General features: G+C 38.8%; 3 protein-coding genes and 1 long non-coding RNA gene across 8 annotated transcripts in view; 3 read left to right on the forward strand and 1 right to left on the reverse strand.

The window, feature by feature from the left end:
• The first annotated feature begins 57 nt into the window (after positions 1-57).
• Acsf2 (Acyl-CoA synthetase family member 2) lies at positions 58-8,568 on the forward strand. 3 transcript variants are annotated; one of them, XM_077413101.1, is made up of 9 exons: positions 58-326; positions 1,488-1,594; positions 2,633-3,158; positions 4,497-4,680; positions 4,929-5,138; positions 6,841-6,975; positions 7,181-7,294; positions 7,404-7,640; positions 7,995-8,568. In XM_077413101.1, exons 2-9 carry the CDS (start codon positions 1,492-1,494, stop codon positions 8,292-8,294), a joined length of 1,809 nt encoding a protein of 602 aa, XP_077269227.1. In that variant the 5' UTR covers positions 58-326; positions 1,488-1,491; the 3' UTR covers positions 8,295-8,568. The 3 variants fall into 3 exon arrangements, with proteins under 3 accessions (XP_077269227.1, XP_077269230.1, XP_077269228.1); XM_077413104.1 differs by lacking the exon at positions 58-326 and adding an exon at positions 514-673; XM_077413102.1 differs by lacking the exon at positions 58-326 and having other exon boundaries at positions 1,402-1,594.
• A 479-nt stretch (positions 8,569-9,047) lies between these two features.
• LOC143901099 (splicing factor U2af 38 kDa subunit-like) lies at positions 9,048-11,007 on the forward strand. Its single transcript, XM_077413065.1, has 5 exons — positions 9,048-9,232; positions 9,308-9,395; positions 9,731-9,797; positions 9,889-10,177; positions 10,261-11,007. Exons 1-5 carry the CDS (start codon positions 9,189-9,191, stop codon positions 10,493-10,495), a joined length of 723 nt encoding a protein of 240 aa, XP_077269191.1. The 5' UTR covers positions 9,048-9,188; the 3' UTR covers positions 10,496-11,007.
• A 155-nt stretch (positions 11,008-11,162) lies between these two features.
• On the reverse strand, positions 11,163-17,345 carry LOC143901100 (uncharacterized). Its single transcript, XR_013257977.1, has 3 exons — positions 17,034-17,345; positions 14,260-14,426; positions 11,163-12,312 (listed from the first exon to the last, which is right to left on the reverse strand). It is a non-coding gene; the product is annotated as an uncharacterized LOC143901100 (long non-coding RNA).
• A 2,280-nt stretch (positions 17,346-19,625) lies between these two features.
• Positions 19,626-23,531, forward strand: part of Ed (hemicentin protein echinoid) — a 225,964-nt gene continuing 222,058 nt past the window's right edge. For 2 of the 3 annotated variants that reach the window (XM_077413062.1, XM_077413063.1), the window contains exons 1-2: positions 19,627-19,859; positions 20,420-20,474. The gene's annotated coding sequence lies outside the window, so the exon portion shown is untranslated. Of the gene's footprint in view, positions 19,860-20,419; positions 20,475-23,531 lie in introns of all 3 variants that reach the window. The other variant, XM_077413064.1, reaches the window with a different exon arrangement.

Genomic DNA, 23,531 nt, shown 5'->3' on the forward strand with positions numbered 1-23,531 from the left:
CTGAATGGAAAACTAGTTCGAGTCAGTTAATGAGACATCAATAATGTCGCTGATGTAAATTTGTGTTAATATCATCGCATTCACATTCGCTCTGTTGCATTATCAATGTACAGAGTGGGCAATGTGCAACTGATTTGAATGAACTGCCATTTTAATCTGAGTTCCAATATTCATTTTTTACGTCACGTACGTTAAAGATTTTTAGTACTGCAGTGAATATTGAGACGCAGCCTTGGATACATGTGTTCTTATCAGTTGCGCTACTTCGACAGTTGAGAGGACCCGCAGCAAATTAATTATGGAGCGTTACACAATACAACAGTGCGGTAAGCATTGTGAAAATGTTTTATCAAAATAATTAGTCGTCAGTCGATAACTGTAACTTTACGTAAGTTACGTCAAGAAAGTGCAACTGACAGAAACGCATACATTCAAAATGGCAGCTCATATAAACCAGTCAGCTATATATTGGCCACCCTGTATTACGAACATCTTACTAACAATACACGTTGACAATTACATCAGTTTACATGAAAGCGTTTCCCGCATTGCAGTGGTCCGTCTCTGATCAGTTGTTTCTGTTCGCAATATATATTCAGCGCTGAACGCATTAAATCACCCCAGGCAGTATTTCGTAATTTATTCCACAATTGTCTCAGTGCGCGTTCACTTGGTATGTTTGTGTTTGTGTGTCTAATAAGATAGGAAGAAAAGTGATAAGATTTTCTTCCGTTATTGATAAATAATCACGGCAAAAAATATTTAAATTTCTTTTACTGTTAAATATCACGATTATTTATATAAACAAACGCAATATGTATACATACAACGTGTTTAAAAATTCATGATATGTACAAATTGCGCACACATATGTTATTGTTGATTTTCTTGTTCACTTTAATGAAAATCATAAACGTGAAATAAATGTGTGTTCAAAAATCAATCACTTAATTACGAAAAATATTTTCTTAATTAGTAAATTATATTTACTTAATAACTGTTTTTATTGTGAAAGATATTTGATATGTTATATATCTATAATAGCACATTCTTTCTTCGATGCTTGCATGACCTCAAAATAAACATATTATAATTTATAGGTCATGTTTATTATGTTTCCTTTATTTGTAATACTTGTTCCGTTATAGACAGATGCTTGTATAGTGAGTGCGAAAATTTCGTGCTGTATTTGAAGTGAGAAAATTTTATGGTGCATTTTTCTATGAGAGATTTGTCTTTATACAAATGTCTGATATTGTATTAAACATTTCTTAAATTAAATTAAGAAAGTATTTTTAAAAATCGTAAAATTAATGTTGTTACAGTATTTTAAATGCACCGAAGAGAAATGATTAAGAACAGATAATATATCGTTACAGATACGAGATAAGGATTTTGTTTTTATTAGAGTCTGCTTTGATACAGAGTTTAGTGAGCGTTTCGCCTGCTTACGCGACACAAGTCTGATCGATTTATTTATTTTTTAGAAAGATGTTTTCTTCATTTAAATCAATTTCGCGATGTGTCACGTCCGGAGTTATAAATCATCAGAGCCATTCACGATGTTTCTCTGTGTTGCATCATAATTTTAAAGGTAAGTAAAGAAAAGTCACACAATAAAATAAATTATATAATAAACTTTAAGATCTGGTACAGTATGATAAATTTGAATACATTATGATAAGGCAGTAAATATAGAACTGACTAGACAGATACTGAATAGACAGATCACTTGTAATCGTTTTCCTTGACCACTATTTTGACTTAAAAAAGGAGATGTTCAATTGATATTAGTATTAATATTGTAGAGAAAAGATTATATGTGTCAAATATAATAATTGCAAATTATTGTATGGGAATTGTTAAAACAACTAATATTGTATTTGCAATTGAATTTTTTTCTGTTTGTATCGTTAATACTAATAGCACGAGTGTTATTTTAAAATGGGTTAAATTTACGATGCTCTTAAAAAAGTTTTATTGTCGCATGATGCAATTAAGAAAATTATATTGTTAATTACGCAAATTTGCATTTAAAAAAACCATAGAGTGTTTTTCTACATTGTTTTCGAGCTCAAATAACTTTGAAAAACATTGTATGTATTATTTACTACTGATGTTTATTTTAATTATTATTAATTATTAACGAACGATCCATATCAAAGATCATGAGCGGAGATATTGAAGTGGAAGCAATATAAACATTTGGAAAGAAATATATATGCATCTGACTATTCTATTACGATATTCTTTGAATTATATTATTACATTAAAAGGCGTTGAATCGATAGATAGTTTCCATATGTGAACTATTTTATCTGTATTAGCGATAATTTTCGATAATATCAGTATTAGTGTAAAGATATTAGCAATTGCAAAAAATTACGAATTATAATATTTCTTACTTTAATAGATAACGATATTATTCTTTCGACCACATTGGTAAATTGCCATTAGCGTTTTGTTAACATTATTTTAACAGCATTTCAATATGGAACGTTTAGTCATCATAAGATTTGAGACGCTATGAAACCAATTTCAAATAAAAATACAAATACGTGACTATAGATAAGAATAAAGCTCTCTAGATATATAATCAAACTTAAATCATATTGCAAATTAATTGTTGCAGAACGACGTCAGCTTCGAAGATCAAATATCCAAATGAGGGTCAATTTTTCTCATGCAATCAAAGCGGCTCATATGTATAATCCCGGCGAATTTCCTGTAATGGACAAAACTATTGGACAGTTATTAAGCGAGGCAATTGCAACATGGCCCGAACGGACATGCGTTGTTTCGATTCCTCAAAATGTTCGTTTAACCTTTACTCAGCTTCTTCGACGAGTCGACTCGTTTGCTGCGGGTCTGAAAAAGCTAGGCTTGAAAAAGGGCGATCGGCTGGGCCTTTGGGGCCCGAATGATCTAGAATGGCTCATAACGTCCCTGAGTGCATCGAGGGCGGGATTAATTGTCGTCGCAATTAACCCCGCTTATCAGCAAAACGAATTAGAGTATTGTTTGCAAAAAGTTGGCGTAAAGGCGATTGTTTCACCCGACAAATTTAAAACGCAGAATTATCCAAAAATGTTGCTCGCCGCAAAGGAAGTGTGCCCTACTTTGGAAGATATTATCATTTATTCCCCGGATTACGTGACGTAAGAGACTCCAATTAATGTTATCATAGTGTTATATTTATCATACCGGCATATGTGCAGCGCAATACACTTTAAAGTTAATATTATCATATCTTTAAGTTTTTGCTTAGAAATAATTGCCACTCTTGCGAAACGTAATCTTTTAAAGAAGAATATTACTTCCTGCCTTCGTTAATAGCCGTTTCTTTAAAAGTCACTAATTAAAAAAAATGCTAATAGGACATTTAAATAACGCGATTATTGCTTTTGGTATAATTATGACTTTCCTTTTTTAAATAACTGTGGACTTGAGCGCGCGCACACGATCTTTCGTGAGCTTTTAATATGTGCACACACTAGAACGCGATCGCTTCACTGATCCGTGAATATCGCGTGAGTCCTCGCACTTTGACTGACAGAAATCTTTTGCTCGATTTTGCAAAATGGATTAAGAACACGAGATTATTGTATATCAAAACGTCTTGTGCAATTTTATTTTCGTAAATATTTCTATGTGTGTGCACAGCCTATGTTTATTAGAATTTAAAAATTGGTCCGTATTAATCCTTTTTTTTTGTTTAAACTACAAGTAAATCTTCGAACTTTAAGAATAAATTCTTTTTCTTATATATAAAATACATTAAGTATAAAATTAAAAATAAAGTTTAGCTGCATTTAATCTATATATGTAATAATTATAGAGTTTTTTTATACATACATCTTCATATATCAATAGAAAATTATATTGTGCGTATATTACAGTAGATAACTATCAAAATGTCAACACTTTGAATATACTTCTTGGTAAATGGCCAAGGTATAAGGTATAAGTTCTGTTTCATGACGAGAGAGAGAGAGAGAGAGAGAGAGAGAGAGAGAGAGAGAGAGAGAGAGAGAGAGAGAGAGAGAGAGAGAGAGAGAGAATAGCGTATCGATCTGAGGTCGCAAAAAAAGACGAAGATTAAACGACTTGTAATACTGGAGAAGGATGACGGTTTAAAACGAAACTGTTTCGATGCCGAAGAAAACATTCAGCAATCTCATCGAATATTGTTTCTTCGAAACTGTTTTTATTTCTTTATTATTTTCATCGGGCGTGTGTGTGTGTGTGTTTTCCCGTATGTCTCATCGTTGCACATGGATGTGAAATCTCGCGCGTATCGCGTGTTTCCTTTTGGCGTAGTGAGCGTAGTCCTCCAACTTTTACCAATCAACCGATTTGATTAATAACCGTGCCGTATGGAAGAATCATGGTCCAATTAGGTTAATAGCTTCGGTGAAGGTCTATCCATTTGATCACGTTCGCAAACACCGTGTCATTGAGGGAATGTAAACGATATTAGCGCGTTTAATTTATAGAGGTACGCACCGTTTCGCCGACGTCGAAATTTCGGCAACGAGAGCGGAAGTGGATGCGATCGCCGCCGAGCAAGACAAGATATCATGCTATGACGGATGCAATATACAGTTCACATCTGGTTCTACCGGTAGGCCCAAAGCCACGCTCATCTCGCACAGGAGTCTCGTAACCAACAGCAAAGAGGTGAGACCTACAAACATTAAACAATTGCACCATAACTCGCGTTCCGTTCTAATTATTAATTAAATAATTAAAAATTGCTTATAATAACTCTGTTCTCTCAACTCATAAGATAGCAGCAAAGGATAATGATCTAAAGTGATTTATCTGACTAATGAAATTTCTTTATCTTCACGCCTGACCTAAGTTAAGTATGTTATACTTAAGTATGTTGTATTTTAAATCTTAGAGTTTGATTTTTCTGTTGGCAGGCTTCGCTAAGGGCGAAGATAACTATCGAGAACAAAATATGTTTAAACATGCCTCTCTTTCACGCGTTCGGCACGATAATGGGCGAATTGCTCATCTTCCATACGGGGAGTACCCTGGTCATGGAAGAACGCTCCTTTAATCCGGTAAAAACCTTGGAAGCGATAGCGCAAGAAAAGTGTGCTATAACGTATGGAACGCCAACTATGTGGGTAAGCAAGGACGAAACAGATGCGTGCTAAATTGTTCGAAAATTTCCGTTTGATATGGTTAGAAGTGACATATTTCACGATAAGATGCCGTTACAGAGATTGTATACAATTAATGTATTTAAATATGACAAACACCTCTAACGATGTATTATTGGCTAATTGTTAATAGTCTCGATAATTAGTCGGGAGCCGTACGAGTACGCGATAAGCAATCGCTAGTCATGCTTGCAAATCGATAAAACTTATGTGATTCATGAATAAATCCTACTAAACTAAGCCTTGTTATATTAGTCTCGCAAAGCGGTATCTTCTTTTTGAATTTTATTTTCGATGTACCCATGTTACACTGATAAGTAAAATTATCTCTCCATTTTTTGCCTGACAACTTTCATTATCATTGCGAAACTAAAAAACTTTATTTATCACTATCTTTATCATTCATCACTATTGTTATTATTTAAAAGAATAAAACGTATAACTTCAAATTCTAGTAATTTATGGTAAAGTTAGCTAAAACCAATTTTTTTTGTACAAAAAATAAGTAAACAATACACAATATATTTTTTTAATTGGCTGTATAGTTTCTTAGAAAAAATAATTTTAAATGTTACATTAAGGACTCGTCCTTATACTAGAGAAAATCGATTTTCTTAGAATTTTCTGAAACTGTGAATATACGTTAATTTAGGTGTGCTTTATGCGTGGTATAACGTTCAGTACCTCTTCCGGTATAAAAAATCAAGATACTGAGCCTCAAAGTTTCAACTTTTACTAATGAAAAGGTTTTCCAGGCCAAACGGTAAGAGATACGAGGTTGGCCAAAAGGATCAAAGTTGCTCCTCTCGTCGAGTTCTATAAGGAAAAAATACCAAAACTAAAAAAAATTAAATTAAATTTTTTTTGTAACTTTGAGGCTCAGTATCTTTATTTTTTATACCGGAAGAGATACTGAACGTTATACCACGCATAAAGCACACCTAAATTAACGTATATTCACAGTTTCAAGAAAATCCTAAGAAAATCGATTTTCTCTAGTATAAGGACGAGAGAACGTCCTTAATCTTGACAATAATCTAATTAAAAATGACTGATCAATATGACTTGTGAATAACTTGTTAATGATTTGACTAGTTAGTTTTACCGTCTTAATATCAATTTATCAATGTACTTACGATTTCTATATCTTACTAATCAAAACATTGATTAAAATGATTAACTATTGATGATAATCATAAGTGATTTATATATTAACGTATTATAATATAAAATCATTACGTGCTATATATATATATATATATATATATATATATATATATATTGAGATTGTTGTAGCTAATAATTTTAACTGATCTCTCTTGAAGCAATTGCAAACACTTTGACATGCTTGATGCTTCCGGTTAGAACTTAATGACGGTAATTTCTGCTAGTTGTTATGAGAAACTCTCTCCATGTTTATACACGTTCAATATTTTACAGGTACATAATAGACACACGCTGTTTTCATTCACAAAACTATTTTTCTCAAAAACTGTGCGACAAACAAAAAAAATATTGTTTTGCGTGGTTTACTTATTATTCAGTCACCAGTTGCTGCAAATTCTATATAATGGCATTAAAAATTTTTTTTTCTTTACCTACGTCCCAATTTTCTTTTCAGAAATTTATATTCGCATTTAGTTTCATTCATATATGATTTCACTAGGTGAACTTAATTGAGGCACAGCAACGATTGCAGCTACCGACGGGCAATCTTCAGGCAGGAATTACCGGTGGTGCACCCGCGTCTTCTGAACTCTTCAAACGAATTCGAGGCTTGCTTGGCTTCAATGATATGATGGTAAATTCAATCAAAGCCATAGCTCTTCACTTTGAACAATTATTATCACAATCGTTATGATCACGGCGTTGTTTTTAAACGACAATTTTAATAATTGTATTATATATGTATTATACATATATGTATAATGTATAATGCATATATTTAGATACGCTTATTTAAATACTTATATAAATCCCTGTATTAGATAAACTTTCAATTACAGAGTATATATGGCCTCACAGAAACAACAGCTATAGTATTTCAATCGATTCGTGGAGAGGATAGGCACCTTGCGGAGAGCACCGTGGGTCATTTGGCGAATCATGTCGAAGCAATGGTATACGTCAATCTTTTATTTCTAGGAAATAGCTTCTAGTTTTGATTTTCAAAATTTTGTTATGTTTTGTTATGCGCGTATTTCTTGACGTGTTACCTTTGCCGACTAGATCGTCGATCAAAACGGTTTACCCGTCCGTTTTGGAGAGCCTGGCGAACTTTGGATTCGCGGGTACTGCAATATGTTGCGTTACTGGGACGACGAAGAAAACACGAAGAAAACTTTGACGGAGGACGGCTGGTTGAAAACGGGCGATCAATTTGTCTTGCAGGAAAACGGATACGCTACTATAGTCGGACGACTCAAAGATATGCTTATTCGGGGAGGAGAAAATATTTTCCCTAAGGTGAGCTCGGTATATGACCTGCATCGCACTCGCTATGTAATATATTTTATTTTTCGATACGTAGAAGAGAAAAAATCGAATTTAAAAATACTAAGAAAATTAGATGACATATTTTAGAGATTCTTTTTCAAAAATAGCAGGATCTAAATTTTGTATTAAATTTCTAAAAAAAAAATTGATCTGTTACTATAAATGATATAATTATTCCAAATAAATTGCGTATATAAACTTGATTTTGAGCCTTGCTTCATCGAAACCAGAGTGAATTAACGTATACAAATTTTTTGGAGATTTAATTTCATTTAATTTTATTATTTTATAAGAGTCCACTTATTTTGCATTTTTTTTTTGCAGGAAATCGAGGATTTCCTGGTGACCCATCCTAAAGTAATGCAGGCGCAAGTTATAGGAGCATATGACGAGGTCTTCGGAGAAGAGGTTTGTGCATGTATTCAACTTCGCGACGGTGCGACGATGACGAAAAATGAGCTGACGGATTATTGTAGAGGCAAAATAGCACATTTTAAAATACCGTGTTATGTAGAATTCGTTGATGAATATCCAAAGACCGCCACTGGGAAAATTCAGAAATTCCGTCTAAAACAACAATTGGAAAACAGTGGTGTGATACCGGCAAGACCAAGACATTCATAATTATTATATAGAGATTAGACAACAATGACAATAAATTTTGAAGAAAATCTAATAAGAAAGAATTAGAAATTTAATGACGATTATTGCGAGTGTAAGTAAGGAATTAATTTAAGAAGCTAGTAATGAAGGTTTTATTGAATATTAATTGTGCAATTAATATTTAATTGAAATATTTCTGTCAACGTTGTATTTGCAAAAGTTTTTTAATCTTCTGCGGATGTTGCAATGTAATGCAAAATTATTTTGTTAGAACATATAATATAAAAAATTCAAATAGTTATTTTCTTAACTTTAATAACACCCTTTTATCTTAACACACTGTTAATTTATAGAAAGGTGATAATTAATTACAATTAATTATGTATATAATAATAATAATAATAATAATAATAATATATACTTTATTGCAATTGAGCACACACACACAAAAGGTAAGTAATATTGTATAAATTAAATTATTAACCTGGGAACAGGCGCCTGATTTTTTATTGCATATCACCTAGAGTAATTTTTACATCCTAAATTAAAAGTCATTAACATTTTTTTAAAATAAGTAAGGAGAAACTAGAAAGATATTTAAAAAACGAAAGAAGCACATAAAAATTACTGTAACGTAAGTTTAATGTTTTCGATACTGGGGTGTAAGAATCCTAGGATCCTAGGTGCCCGGTTACAAATAATTCATTGTTTATATAGGTATACCTATATTGACAAATGCCCCGTTGGTAAAACAGTGATCTCGATGTATTCGTACGTACTACAACTTCGTAGTTCGTAGTCGCGGTCGTATTGCGGTCGTACTCGGTATATTGCCGGATTTTTAAAAACGAAAAGCTCCGTTTTCTATCCTCCGAATAATCGTGACACGCTCGCGAGTCAGAGGATCTTCGGATCATGGCCGAATATCTGGCGTCAATTTTCGGCACCGAAAAGGACAAGTAAGCGCCGAATCATGTTTTACGCCGTTGCGTTGTACGAAATAGGTTATGTAAGCTTATTTATTTCACTTTCAGAGTCAATTGCTCGTTTTATTTCAAGATAGGCGCCTGTCGACACGGAGACCGATGCTCGCGAATTCACAACAAGCCGACTTTTAGTCAGGTAAGATGCTTCCTGATCTTTTTTGCATAATAATTTGCACATCGCAATGTTTATATTCTAAGGTTATTTACGGTTACATATTATCGACGTATAAAACGACATATTTTGAAATTTTTCGACTAAATATGTTTTTCTGCCGCGACCGTGGTATAATTTTTCAACATTATTTTAAAATATATTAGGATTTATATACCGGTACTTTCGTCTAAAATGTACGCATTAAATTTCAACATAAATTAATTTAAAAAACTACGGTTTAAATGGACCGGAGAAAGTAATAAACCTAAGTTTATTATTATGTGATTGTATCGTTTACGCAAGTCTGTGTTCTTCAGACGTGTCTACTGCAGAATCTTTACGTAAACCCTCAGAATTCTGCGAAAAGCGCAGATGGATCTCATTGTAAGTATCGAGCCTTAATAAGAGTATCAAGTACTGTACTAGAAGAGCGTTACGCAGTTTGGAACGTATACATATATATTTTACACGACAGTGGTTGCGAACGTATCCGACGAGGAGATGCAGGAGCATTATGACAATTTTTTCGAGGACGTTTTCATCGAGTGCGAGGACAAGTACGGCGAGATCGAAGAGATGAACGTGTGCGACAATCTCGGCGATCACCTGGTCGGAAACGTTTACATTAAGTTCCGCAGGGAGGAAGATGCGGAGAGGGCGGTCAACGATCTGAACAATCGTTGGTTCGGCGGCAGGCCGGTTTACGCCGAGCTCTCGCCCGTCACCGATTTCCGCGAGGCATGCTGTCGCCAGTATGAAATGGGGTAAATTTGTGAGCTTAACGCGATTTACACAGCGCATAAATAAATAGGCACGAAATTGTATACGCGAAATTGTTTGCGTTTAGCGAGTGCACGCGCTCTGGATTTTGTAACTTCATGCACTTGAAGCCGATATCCCGGGAGCTCCGCCGGTACTTGTACAGCCGTAAGAAGGGCAAGGGTCGATCGAGGTCACGATCGAGATCGCGAGGTCGCGACCGCAGGAGAAAGTCTCGATCCAGGGATAGAAGATCCAGATCTAAAGATCGGCGCAAGGGAAGAGACGAGAAGGGCAGGGATGGCCGATCTGGTCGCTATTAAAATAAAATTATATTCATACACTTAAGCCGATATTCATAGTCAGATCTTATATTTAAGATCGTCTTAAGTTTATCTTTAGATGCTGACAACTGACAACTCGTTGGCTACGGAGATATTTAAAGATGCACTTAAGACGATCTTATATATAAGATCTGACTATGAATACCGGCCTTAGATTTAGTTTCTTGTTAATCCCAATTCATATTTGATTTCAACAAATTACATAAATTATTCCTTTATTATCAAACAAATAATAGACCGAAGGTTTCTGTAAAAGATTTTCTATTTTTTTTCCCGTTTTATTTTCCTCGTTCAATATCGAATTGCTGTGGTATTGTGACACGAGTTCTGTAATAACGGTATAGGCGGCAGCACCAATTCACTGATGGCTAAAAAAATACAGTATTGTATTTTTACGAGATGTATTTTTTTTGTTTCCATATCTCATTTAAAATAGGTAATGTATAGGTGCTCAAATTTTTAGTTTTTACATTAAAATAATGGGAAAAGTATTTTTTGTCGGTGTTCTGATTTCCCTCTTTCCTACTTAAAAAAGAAATATATATGTTAAAGATAGTAAAACCTAAATATATATTTAGTATAAATGATTAATTATGCAATTTGTACATATACGCGTTTACACTTTTTTCTTTTTCTTTTTTTAAAGACGAGAGTAGTAGAGTTTTTAAAATCTTGATGCATTAATGAATTAAATAATTGTACGTTTTTTATTCTAGTGATGATATTTTGGAGGTAGCAATGTTTATTTCTGAAATAAAAACGGATATAAAATCTATAAATTCTTCTCTTTTTATCAATCTTTCTTCAATATTTCCTACTAGAAAGTTGTATGCTTGCCACAAGATGTCACTTATAGTATCTTGTACCGTTAAGTTTTATTTTTAGTCGCTATACTGTTACTACATAAAATATTATTTCAACCATGAACTATTACTTGAGAAATAGCATTAGTTTACAAAAACTAATTTGCTTAACAACGAATAACTTATATAAATAAATGTAGTAAAGTTTATATAAAACTCTCATATAAAAAAAAGATATAGATTTTTAAGAGGCATTTAATAAAGTTATGTCGTATTATATATTTATATATTACATTCGGTCGCAATAAAAATTCTTATATAAATTTTATAATATTCCAAAAATATAAATTTGCGATAGAACAAAATTCTGGAGTAACTTCCAACAGTAGACAAGCGAATTCTTCCTAATGATAGTAACTTGCAATCTTTGCGCGGTTGGGTTATTCGCGAGCCAAGTTTATCCCCTTTTGTTCTTATTTTAATCGGTACCCGCGCATATTCCTTGTCTCGTGCCGACCAACTGTTGCTCAACAAGTTGTTGTTGAAAGATGACGCGAAGGTGCGGCGGGCGTGCGCGCAGCCAAGCAAGAATAGCAAGAAAAAAAATTGGAAGGCAGTGGAAAAAGGAAGAAGGGAAGAGGAAAGAGAAAAAATGCAGCGGAGAGAGAGAGAAGGAGAGAGAGCGCGCCGACGGTTTTTCAAGGAGAATCACGTCTCTTCTCGAAATCGGCTCATCCGAGGCACGTGTTTCGGCTGGGCCTAATTGGCAGGGCTCTCGGGACCTCTTACCTCGCTTGCAAGACTCCGAACGGGCGTGTATTACCGCAGCAGATGGTGGTCGTGATTGCAGCTGCCTCCGACGAACACCTGCCTTCTGCTTTGGACGGCTATCGGAATACCGATGCCTGTTCTCCTCGTTGCCACGCACTCGCTACGCCGTCGTTTATCTCGCTTTCGAGATTTATCTCCGTCAGCTCCGCGCTATCACCCTTTCTGGAAAAAAAATGATAATAATAGTCGCGGCCAGAAAGATCAATATGCAACGAGTCGTGGTCGATTTTATTAACGCGCGTACATTCGTGCTGAGAAAAACGCCCGTAATATTAGCATACTACCTTAATATGGCTACATAAAACATGGACGATTCCGTTAAACATGTACATAATTATTCGTTTGCGTCCATACGTGGAATTCGATTATGGATGAGCTGTAAATGCATGTCATGGTTTAGCTATAATGCGTTACAGCCCCGCGAGTACGGTGTTTTTTCAAATATTTCCATATATTTTTATAACGTCATACATTAAATAAAACGCGTCCGTATATGTTATCGCACTTCCAAGTTGATTTGAATGCGAATCCCTAAAAAAATATATGCATATCCCATATCGAATATGTACACCGTAACAAATTTTATTGTTGAAAATTTACGGTTGGATTTCCTTGACCGCGGTTGCAAATTTTATTAACCAGAGAAAAGGGTTGATTTTCATTTAATAAAATAATCGACAATGCCATATCTCGAAAATAATAGGATAACAGAATTATTATATCTCTAAAAGCTTCTTTCTCGAAATTTTATATAAATGAAAAAATTCTTTTTAAATATATTAAACATTATACTTATATAAATCTGAAAAGATAATAATTTTTATAAATAATAAGTGCCTACAGACGATATCAATCAGAATCAATTAGTTCTTGGTTAATTTCCATTTATTAATTTCGACACTGATTCGATAATTCAAACATTGTTTTAACTAAATTTTCCTTCCTCCGCGATAAATTTCGCCAGGAGTTTATAATTCATTCACGCGCATATTTGAAATTTCATGAGGTGAGAGCGGAAAAAGATTCTCGAGGACGTCGATACGCGTTGCAAATTGAAAACTGAGCTAGAACTAGGCATAATAGTCCGCGAGTGGGCCATCTGAATACCATAATTAATCCTGGCAATCCGCCAGAACATCCTGGAACATCCCACAAAGGAGATACTCGTTTTCTGTACCACCGGACACAGATGATGGGAGGTGAAAAGGAGAAGAGAGAAAGAAGAGAAAGAGAGAGGGAAAATCGGCTCTCGAAATATGAAAATCGTAGAAAATCGCGCGTCCGTCGAAGTCCAACGAGAACAATGGACAGCCATGACCGCGATTTCCCTCGTCAGGGAAACGAGCTAACGAGCTGTCAAACGTCACCGAGCCGGAAGAGCCCGGGTCCCGGGTGTTGTTAAATCTCGGTGGCACGGCGCGGCGACGGACGCATCTTCGATCGGCCGCCCCGCGAACCGAGCCTTCCGGAACAGGACGTGTTCCCCGTCTTCCGCTAACTGGGCGACGGAGATTGGCAATTACACCCGCCGAGATCGATTTGATATTGAAAACTGGAAACGTTTCAAATGGCAATCGGGGGAATCTCGATTCTCGAGTGCCACGACGCGCGCGACGGTGAGACGCGAACAAAACGGTTCGCGGACCCAATCGGGATTCTTCTTATAGTATATTATTTCACGAACGTCGTCATGACGTTAACGTTAACGTCGACGCGGCAATCTTAATCAATGAATCGTATTATCGTTCGTTAATTATTCTCCGCTCTCTGCTCAGCCGTTTTTAACGAGCGGATAAATCGACTTAACGGCAGTGCTACGCGAAAATTGCAATCGAACGTCAAGCGCGTTGCCTTTGCGACGTAAATGATTTATGAAAGCGAGGGGAAAAGCGAGGGTCGTCGAAGAGAGCCATTCCATAAAATACGGATAACTGCGTGTCGAACAACGGCGAGAGGAACGGGTGGAGGAGGAGGAGGGAGCGGGGAGGGCGCCTTTCAATCCCACTGTATGAGACGACTCTCGTTCGATGATGGAGAGAAAAAAAAAACGTTTCACGGGGCCATTTAATCGCGAGGTCCGAGTGCCGCCTGCGAAAGGGCCGAACTCACCGAACTGATGGCTCTGAAAAAAGATGGGCAGGCCCCTCCGAAATTCAATCACCGCAGGATCCTGATGGCGTGCGTCGCGCTGTTGATCTTGCAGGTGATCTGCACAAAGACGAGGAGCCGCGGTAGCTACATCCGGCGGTTGCATCTCTCTCTTTCTCTCTCTGTCTCTAAAAAAAAAGAGAAGAAAATAAACTGGTGGAAATTTGTAGTACGCGCAACGTGACGACCTAATTGGTATAATAATAAAAATGGCGCGTTTCGGCGTTGCTGTGCCGGTACTGAGGGTGAATTCTCGTTTAAATGCAAATGCATCTCGGCCGCGACGCTTCAACGGCTATATCCAAAACCTCGGCAGAAGGCCGGGTCGCTTCTTCCGTTGGCGTTAAAACGATCTAAAATGATCTAATCGAGCCCCGGACTGAAAATCCATGTGCTCGTCGCTGATAGCGCGTTGCGTCGTAACCCGCGACCATCCGCGTAATTATTTCAAAAGGCTGTTCGAGACATTTTATTTCCAGGTCGTTTAAAATCCAGCTCGCACCTTGTTTTCCCAGTCCGCGCGCGCACAAACGAAATGAAATTATGTATCGCGGAATTTTATATACGATGAATATTTCATTGCAGGATTATTATACCGTAATAAAATCACATCAATCCTGGTGTACATAATAATGATATATTATCGGTGATACAATCAAGCAGTGACACGAAGAATGTAAAATTAAAATATTCATCAAAATATACGTAGGATATATTAGCTGTTTAATTAACTTAAATTATTGATATTTTTATACCGCGCGGTGAAACGTTACCGCGCGCGTTACTTCATCCCGGGTTTCTTTCTCGCGAAATATCATCTAGATTTTACATCGCGCATTCGTTCACCGTATTCATATTATTTTTCCTATTTTTAAAAGCACTTGGATAACGTATTCCAAGAATCGGGCATATTCCTCTCGAGATACTCCCGACTCCCGCCCGGTGGTGCAGACGGAGCGATATAGCGTTTTCGAGATTTATGAAGGACCGTCTTTTACGCCCTTCCTCTTGCCTGCCTCAGAAAAGAAAACCGGTTCATCAGAATTCATTGCAATCGGTATATAATCGAAATCTGTTTTTGTTCTTCCTCGCGATTGTGCCGCGACAATGGACAATGACATTGTTAGGGGATGCAAGAATAAGGCACGAAGAATGAAGGGAAAAATGGAAGAAGCCGCGGCCGCGGCCGCGGCGAAGAGGGTGACCGTCATCGTCGTTGCAGGGTTGAAATGACTACCGAGAAGGAACGGGAGAATAACGGCGAGTTTAATATGGCGCCGCGGGGCTCGTTTAATCATTTAATCGAGTCCCCGGCCCCGGCATGCCTCGGTTTTCCATCGTCGTCGTTCGCACCTCATCTCGTCCCGTTCTCCGTTCTCCGAATACCATCGGTAGGGCCGACGATTTCGCGTGTCTCCCCCGTTCCGTCTATTCTTCGAGCGTTCGAGGCGTCGCGTTCCCTACGTCGCGGGCCCTTTATCTCAGCCCTGCAATATCCGGTCGCACTCGTGGCAAAACTCATCGAGTCCGGACACTCGTCACTCGTCCGCGCGCGAAAACATCTTCGCGACAGCGGACAGATAAAAAGACAAGAGAAACGCGGAGCAGGCGCGACACGATCTCACGCCAACATAAACATAACCCGACTACGGTATACACGAAAAAATTTGGGAAGAGCGCGCGGAGAGCGAGGCGAGAACGTTCCTTTCAGAAAAGCCGAGCGAAGTAATCGAAGATAGTTAACCCTATTCACTCCAACGTTTTTTCCGCCCTTTTATTCCTCCAACCATGCACTTTCGAGTCTCGCGTGTTTTTCAAAATGTTAATAGCTTTGAAAAATTCTCCAAAAATTATTATAATATCTTTGTACCTTCGACTAAAAATCAATGTAAAGAAAATTTGGAAATCATTTATTTAAATATTTTTTTACATCAATTATATGTCGACAAACACGCGTTACGACTCGTTTTACTTAAAAAATCATAACTCACGAACAAATTGACGAAGCTTAATGAACCAAAACGCACATTAAAGCTAAAAGTAGTGCAAATGAGAAAAAAAATATGAGATAATTATTAATTAAATAGGAATACTTAATTTCGTCGCCGCAAATATGGTACGTTTTAAATGGTACAGAAAGACTTTAAGGACTTAAAGAATGCTAGAAAAAGAATTTCTGAATAAGAAAAGGCGACGTTGTGAAGTGTGACAGATATTTTTTATGTAAAAAAATTAATTTTTTTTATAATCGTAGCTCCTCCTCACCTCTTCCACCTGCCTCCGAGCCGTAATAGACCTCTGTGGAATGTTTTTTTTTTAACGACAAAAATATTTTAAATAAGCTTAAATTATACCCAAAAATACATTTTTATCGAAAAAAAATGCTCATTTACCTTTCACACAACACTGACGTAATCCTCCAACCATGCACTTTCGTGTCCCGCCGAGATTTTGATTGTTCGTCGTTTCGAGAGTAAATGAGCTAGGACTTTGAAATTTTTACCCGAGGTTCCCTGCCGCGATAACTTTTTTCCGGCGTGGAGGGTATTCTCCCACGATAATTTGTTTTCCGGAACAAACGACTATTAGAAATTCGTGGGACGCGAAAGGCATGGTTGGAGCGAATAGGGTTATTAATAACCGACCGTCCGTCTATATAAATATAGCATCCGTTTATTTATATTTACGCGAGGTAGGTTTATTATTCCGAATAAAAAGAAGTGCTCGCGACTCACTTGCGTATCGTCGAACCAGAATACCTGGAATCTGCCATAACACGCAGTAATCGAGCAGGTGGATTGTAATGATTGTACTGCGTACCTACTACTGCCACCGTCTTCGAAGCGTTGCAAGACGCGTCAATCGCGATCGCGCGGACCGTCAGGGTGCTCGAAACGATCGCCCGTCGCTCGATTCGACACTCCTGAATCCTCGTTCGCACGCGAGATTCACATTTGGACCATCTGGTGAATAAAAAGACGCGAGAAGCACGTAACGCTCGCAATTAGCCGTGTCGAAGCCGCGCCGCCCGCGCCCGCGCCCGCGCCCGCGCGCTACGCGATCGGAGTGAATATAACCGAAACCGAACATTCGAGATTCGAGATCCGTTAAAAATCGGAAGGAAAGGGGAGGGGAGGTGCGTTCGTGAAACGTTGACGTTCACGCTGCGAGCGGCACGGGCGCCGCCCCGCGCCGGCTTCGTTGAATTAATTGAATACGGACGCGGGACGGTATTACACGATAAGCTCGCAAAAGTTCTCGAAAAACGAGTTAATATGTACAATGTACGCAACTGAGTCGAAATAGCGCTTTAATGGTATTCAAGACGGATTAACTGATTTTTGCACAACGTTGAAACACTTCGCGGTATGAATTTCGCGTTACAATCGCACGAGAGAGAAGTATATCGACGCGCTGAAATCAGTCGCCGAATCACACGTTTCGCGTTTCTGCTCGTCGTACCTACTCGTCGCCGCGTCAGAAAACAGTTTTTATTTACTTATTATCTATTATTTCGTAGGGAGAGAGATCGAATGTGGAACGGCTCCCTGGGCTCTCACCGCGGTCATTGGAACGTCAGAGAAAAGAAATGGCACGCTGAGAATTCTTGCGTGCCATTATATCATTCGCAAGAATCGCAAGAGAAACGTATGCGTAAATTCTGTTCTTACAGAAACGTTGCAAGTTGATTGGTTAAAAGCCATGCCGCGATAGCCTAATCGACTGCTTGCACACGTTTCGGGGACTCTTGCGAATATAAATACAAGAATCGAGTCACAGGAGCCTTAAAAACATTTAAAAAGCATCGCTCGCGAGCCGTTCGATCGTCTCATTGCCGTTTACGTCGCCGAGGTTGTTTACGTTTTTTCGGCTCGGCTTTCTCGGAAACTCGCACCTCGCGAGACGCGTCACGCGGCGTACACCCTTCTCCCACTCCCCCACGCTTTCCAAATTTTTCCTATTGCCGTAGTCGCGGACGTCGCGGTCGTCGCGGATCGCGACGCGGAGTCGGACGGTATTTAGTATTTAGTGCGAGGTGCGAGTTCGTGGCTGTCAGGCTGCGTTCAACCCGCTCCGCATTTTTCGCTTTCTCTAACCCGTCGATCGCGAATCTTCCGTCCATATTGCGCCCCGAAAGGCAGGAGCTATTGTAATTAGAGAGAACGAAAGTTCGCGAATATCTTTGGACGCAAACGAGCGTCGGAATTGAGCGACGGGTCGATCGTCTTGCTGCGTATGTAAATCCATATCGCGTCTCTCGATGTTCGCAAACGGCGAATCAATTGATTTTTATCGCTGATTTGAGAAGTTTTTAAGGTCTCATATTCAACGCAAGCGAATTATTGGCGAATCCCCGCGTCTCCTTGCTCGCCGCGAGTGTGAATCTCGCGTCGGAGTAACGTATCAACCTACACTGCATTTCGAAAGTTTCCGTTTCACACGCGGCCCGCGGGTGAGTTGTTCGCGTCGCGGGGCTGCGTTCCACAAAATCCACTCTCGATGACTAAAATCTATAGTTTACACCGTACTATAGCATTTTAGTTACCGAGAGTGAGTTTTGGAACGCCGTTTATGGTGGTTTCTCGGAAGGGCCGCGCTCGAGACGTTCGCTTCGCGGTTCGGCGCGGCGCGTACCCCGTTCTCTTCCACCTCGTTCTCGTTCCAAATTTTTCATTAACTTCAGTCGCATCGTATTCAGAGCCGCGGCATCGTTAATCACTGGCCGCGAGCCGTGTGCGCGTCTTCCACATATCTGGCGTCGACACTGATTCGCGGAACGGAATGCCGAGCCGGCAAGCAGGTAGGGTGAATAGGGTGATCCGAGTACGGCTCCGTGTGTCGTCGCATTATCGAGAAACGCACAATAGATACTAATTATAAGAGAAAATGCGATCATTTTCTATGAACGATTAACGGTTGCCAGCCTGCGCACACGGCCGAGCAAGGAGAGTGTATTTTTGAATATCGAATTCCGGGCATATTTTAATATTTAATCTCTCTCTCTCTCTCTCTCTCTCTCTCTCTTTCTCTCTCTCTCAATTTTTCTAAATACTATTTTCTAATTACATTAATGTAACAAATTAATCTGAAACGCAAGGGAGCGGAATATTCGGCGCATCTTAACGCGTATATTCATTTTCATTCATGTACTTTTGTATTCTTAATACAATAATTATTTGAAAACTTGTTGCGGTGAAATATATATGATGTACAACGTATGTCGTCAGTTCGAGCGATACGTGAAGTGCGCCGCGGCGGCCGGCCAGTAGCGTCGCTATGAAGTTAGCCGTGCAATCTTTGAATCCGTCCGTTAAACGCTTAATTCGCCAGATGTCGTGGATCTCGAACTCCGCGCTATTATTTTATCGTGACTAATAAGTGCGCATACAGTTAATACCGGGAGTGCCGCGTTAAACGCCGCGCGAACGTAATTCACCGGTTTTTTTTTCCGCGAGTGCGCGAGTGTCTCGTGCCACGAAGGTGCAGCGACGAGAGAATCCGAGAGCCGAGAGGAGGACGAGGTCTGGGAGGGCATCGGGCAACGGCGGAATAACCCTGCGGTAAATAAATTATTACCATTTATATACGAATAATAATGACTGTTCAATTACACTTTTATTGTTATATTATTCACGTAATAATGATTATTTATACCAATTGTAATACATATATCTGTTTCTTGCGGGCTTATGTCCATTTCTATCAATGTAGATTAATTTTAATCTCGGTTCAACTTATTTTTCATCTCTTTCTACGTCTAAGAATTAGAGGAAGATGAAAAGTAAGTTGAACCGAGATTAAAGTCAATATGCGTTGGTAGAAATGGATATATTAATCGTTTATTTTCAATTACGTTTCCTAAAACGAATGATTTATATAAAAATTATATTATAGAAAGAAAGATTTCTATGTATAAATGTTAAAAGAAGCTGGCACATCTAACAAGTTTTTTTGTAAAAAACTATGCAAAAATATTTTAATAAATATAATTACTTGAAAGAATAAAAATTTTGACGCGCGCAGTTATTATTTCCCGTGATAATCATTGCGCGCATACGTACGTAGATATCGATTATCTTGAGCGCTGCTATAATTTGATTTGTACATTTATATTTTACAGATCACACAACGTAGCGACGATGCAGTTACGACTCCGCTGTTGCGCATCGGTGCCGGTGAGTCATCTCTCATTTTAAATTACGATGAAATCTCGACGTAAAATCGTCGTAATTTGTACGATTTCCATACAATTTTTATATTAGTAATTGCTCTCTCGAGATGTTAAAAGCTCAGAAATATTTTGAATATTTCTGAATTTCTAATAGATGTAAAAATTACACGATGATTATATGCCAAGATTGAACAACAACGACAAATCGCGGATATATTGCCTCTTACGTTTTCAGTCTTCAATCTCTTCGACAAATTGTAAGTCGCACAAAAAGCCGTCCGATCTTACGGTAAGAAAGACTCAAGTGCACTCGCGCGTCGACACAGCGGCTCGTTTCTTTATACCGAGACGCTCCATTAAACATCCTCAACTACTTCTACTTTTGCACATTTTTTAAAGCTCGTTTACCTCCTATTGTTTCGCCTCGGCTCTTCCTCCGATTCTACTTGTCAAAAGGAAAGCTTTTCTTCCCTCTGGGCAATATTAATTGCGATTAATAAGTCAAAACAATTACGGAACAAAATGGAGAAAATAAAATGTTTTCCCGTCCGCGCGGTTGCATTAATTATTTCTCTAATTAGTAATTTCCATCGTCAGATCTACGACGTTGTATTTTTCCCCCCATTATTAGAAGACGAGTGACATGCACTTAATTTCTCGTGACTTCTGGAACAAAATATCTCCCGCAAGGGCCTCGCCGTCATTATTTTCTGAGAGAAGGCCTGTGGCCTATCCTCGCACCGAGAGCTGCATTACGAACAGACCGTATTCCGCACCACCTACCAACCGTCAGAGCGTGGCCGGGTTTTCTCCGCATTTAGCACCGAATTATTACGCCCCCCGAGCGTTCTCCATTCTCGCCATTTTATACCTCTTCTCGCGTAATCTGTCGCACTGCCGAGCGGAACCGATGCCAAGGGACGTGGGTGGCACGACGGGGAAATGAGAATGTGAAGGTGAAACTGCTACTTCCTGATGGTTAAACGTCGCGTTTTTTGACAAGTTTGCGGTTCTCGCTGCATCACGCTGTCATTATTTTTCCACGCGGTGTCGTCGCGCCCTTTTCACCTGCGATCGAACGCGAATCGTATAGCTGCGTGCGGAATACTTTGCTGCCAACGATTCAGCACGTTGAAGAACGCGCGAGGGTGCGCGTGACAATTTCAATAAATTCTCAAGTGTTTATTGTTAAAATCACATTATTCAAAGCTGCAAGAAACGTGAGAATATTTTCCAAAGTCGTATGGAAAATAATAATCTCCTCTCTTTATATGAATTAAATCAAAATAAATGTAATATTATTCTCTTTTGATAAAACTTCCGTTTGCCGGGATTGTTTAAGATGCGAGAAGCTCAAATTACGCGACGTATATCAAATAAATATCTCCGTTTTCTGAGTTTTAGTACGAGACAGGAGCGTGGAAATTATGTGCAATTTTGTACGTGACTTTTGTGAATCCGTCGCGACTTTACGACTCGGAAGACACGCTCGCTCCTGGGTATCTAGATTCTTTCGTTACATCGATGTTCTCGCAAGTTACTGCGATCCGTCGCAGATCGGTTGAGTGTGTGCTCTGCACTCGAAACGGGCTCAGCCGCCCTTTGTATTTGAATATTGCTGTCCAGGATCAGCGGGGCCGTCTGCGTCTGCACGTTCGCCTTCTCGCGGACACCGATCCAGACGTGTGTCTGTTAGTTAGCACTCTCCCTTCTCTACAAAAAAAAATCTACAAATAACACATATGCAGTAAACGCGATCATTTCGCCACGTTCATATTTCTTCATATCGACAGCAATTTTCAAGGTACTTTAATTCTTATGTTACTGAAGGCTCGCGCGCGCTTCTTCTGTCCAAGATCAAAGGAACACGAATATATGGCTGCGCCGGATATGAGAATTTGGGCGCCCGATTTTCGATAGGGAATTTGCGAGAGAGAGATAGGTCTATTCCGTTACAAATCTTTCGCCGCCAATAAAGGTCTTTATCCGAAAAAGCTTCCGCGGGGGATTGCGAGGACGGTGGTTTCTCTATTGGCTTTCCCCGGGGCCAGGGGAGCTTCGAACGTTCTCTCCGTTCTCCAAGCGTTTAATTGGGATTTTATACGACGAATTAGACTAAAAGGCTATTCGCGTAGAATCGTTTAACGAGTATGGAAGAAAACCTCGGACGTCGGGCTCGCGCGCCGTCCGTCCCGCGGACATCCTGCGCGTGGCGCGACGGATATTTAAGCTCGCTGACTTTCCAACACTTTTTTCTCGCATAATACCCAGGCAAGACTGCTTGAAAAAACACCTGCGAAATCGTCTGGCTACTTTGCGCTCTCTCAGTTCAGGTGGACGACGACGGCCGGTAGAAATCTTTTCCAACTATATATGTAATGGGCCCGCGCTAAATCATTTCGCTAAAACTTTCAAGCGCGCTGAAAATAAATTTTTTCGTATTATTTGTGATGTTTTACGTGAAAACGATTTTTTACTTTCATTATTATTTATTATAAAATAAAGAGATATAACACAGACTGAGAACAAAAGAGCTTGAAACTATAGAGAGCGTGTTTTACACGAAGAATAATCTTCTTTTCAATTAAATTACGCTTTCTGTTATTTTATTATTATAAATCAATGTTGCGCAATGCTGTTTACGTAAAAAAGTTATATTAATAATTATAACATATTTGATTGCTACAAATTAATTAATAAATGTTCGTTTGAGAAAATACAATTAGTACATTTGCTGTGTGCACGTAAAGATTAAGCGGTGTAAGGTAAAACAAATTATGCGCAGATTGTCCGCGAAATTATTTCAAAGGCCCGTGTAAAAAGATAATATGGCGTTTGATACGTCGCGATTGGTGTCCGGTACCTCGTTACGATGGATTTACGACGGGCAATACACGCCGACCGATTTTCTTGTCTATCCGCCGGCAGTCGATGAAAAAGGATGGACCGCGTCCGGGTGGACGAGGGGGAGGGGGGGCGTGCAGGACGAGTGGAAACGACGGGGAGGATAGGACGGAAGGCACGCTTCGTCGATTCCGAACCCCCCTTGATTCTTCCCACG

Source organism: Temnothorax americanus, unplaced genomic scaffold (genome assembly GCF_048541705.1).
Source record: "Temnothorax americanus isolate GAGA-0224 unplaced genomic scaffold, ASM4854170v1 Scaffold32, whole genome shotgun sequence".
Classification (NCBI taxonomy): Eukaryota; Metazoa; Arthropoda; class Insecta; order Hymenoptera; family Formicidae; genus Temnothorax; species Temnothorax americanus.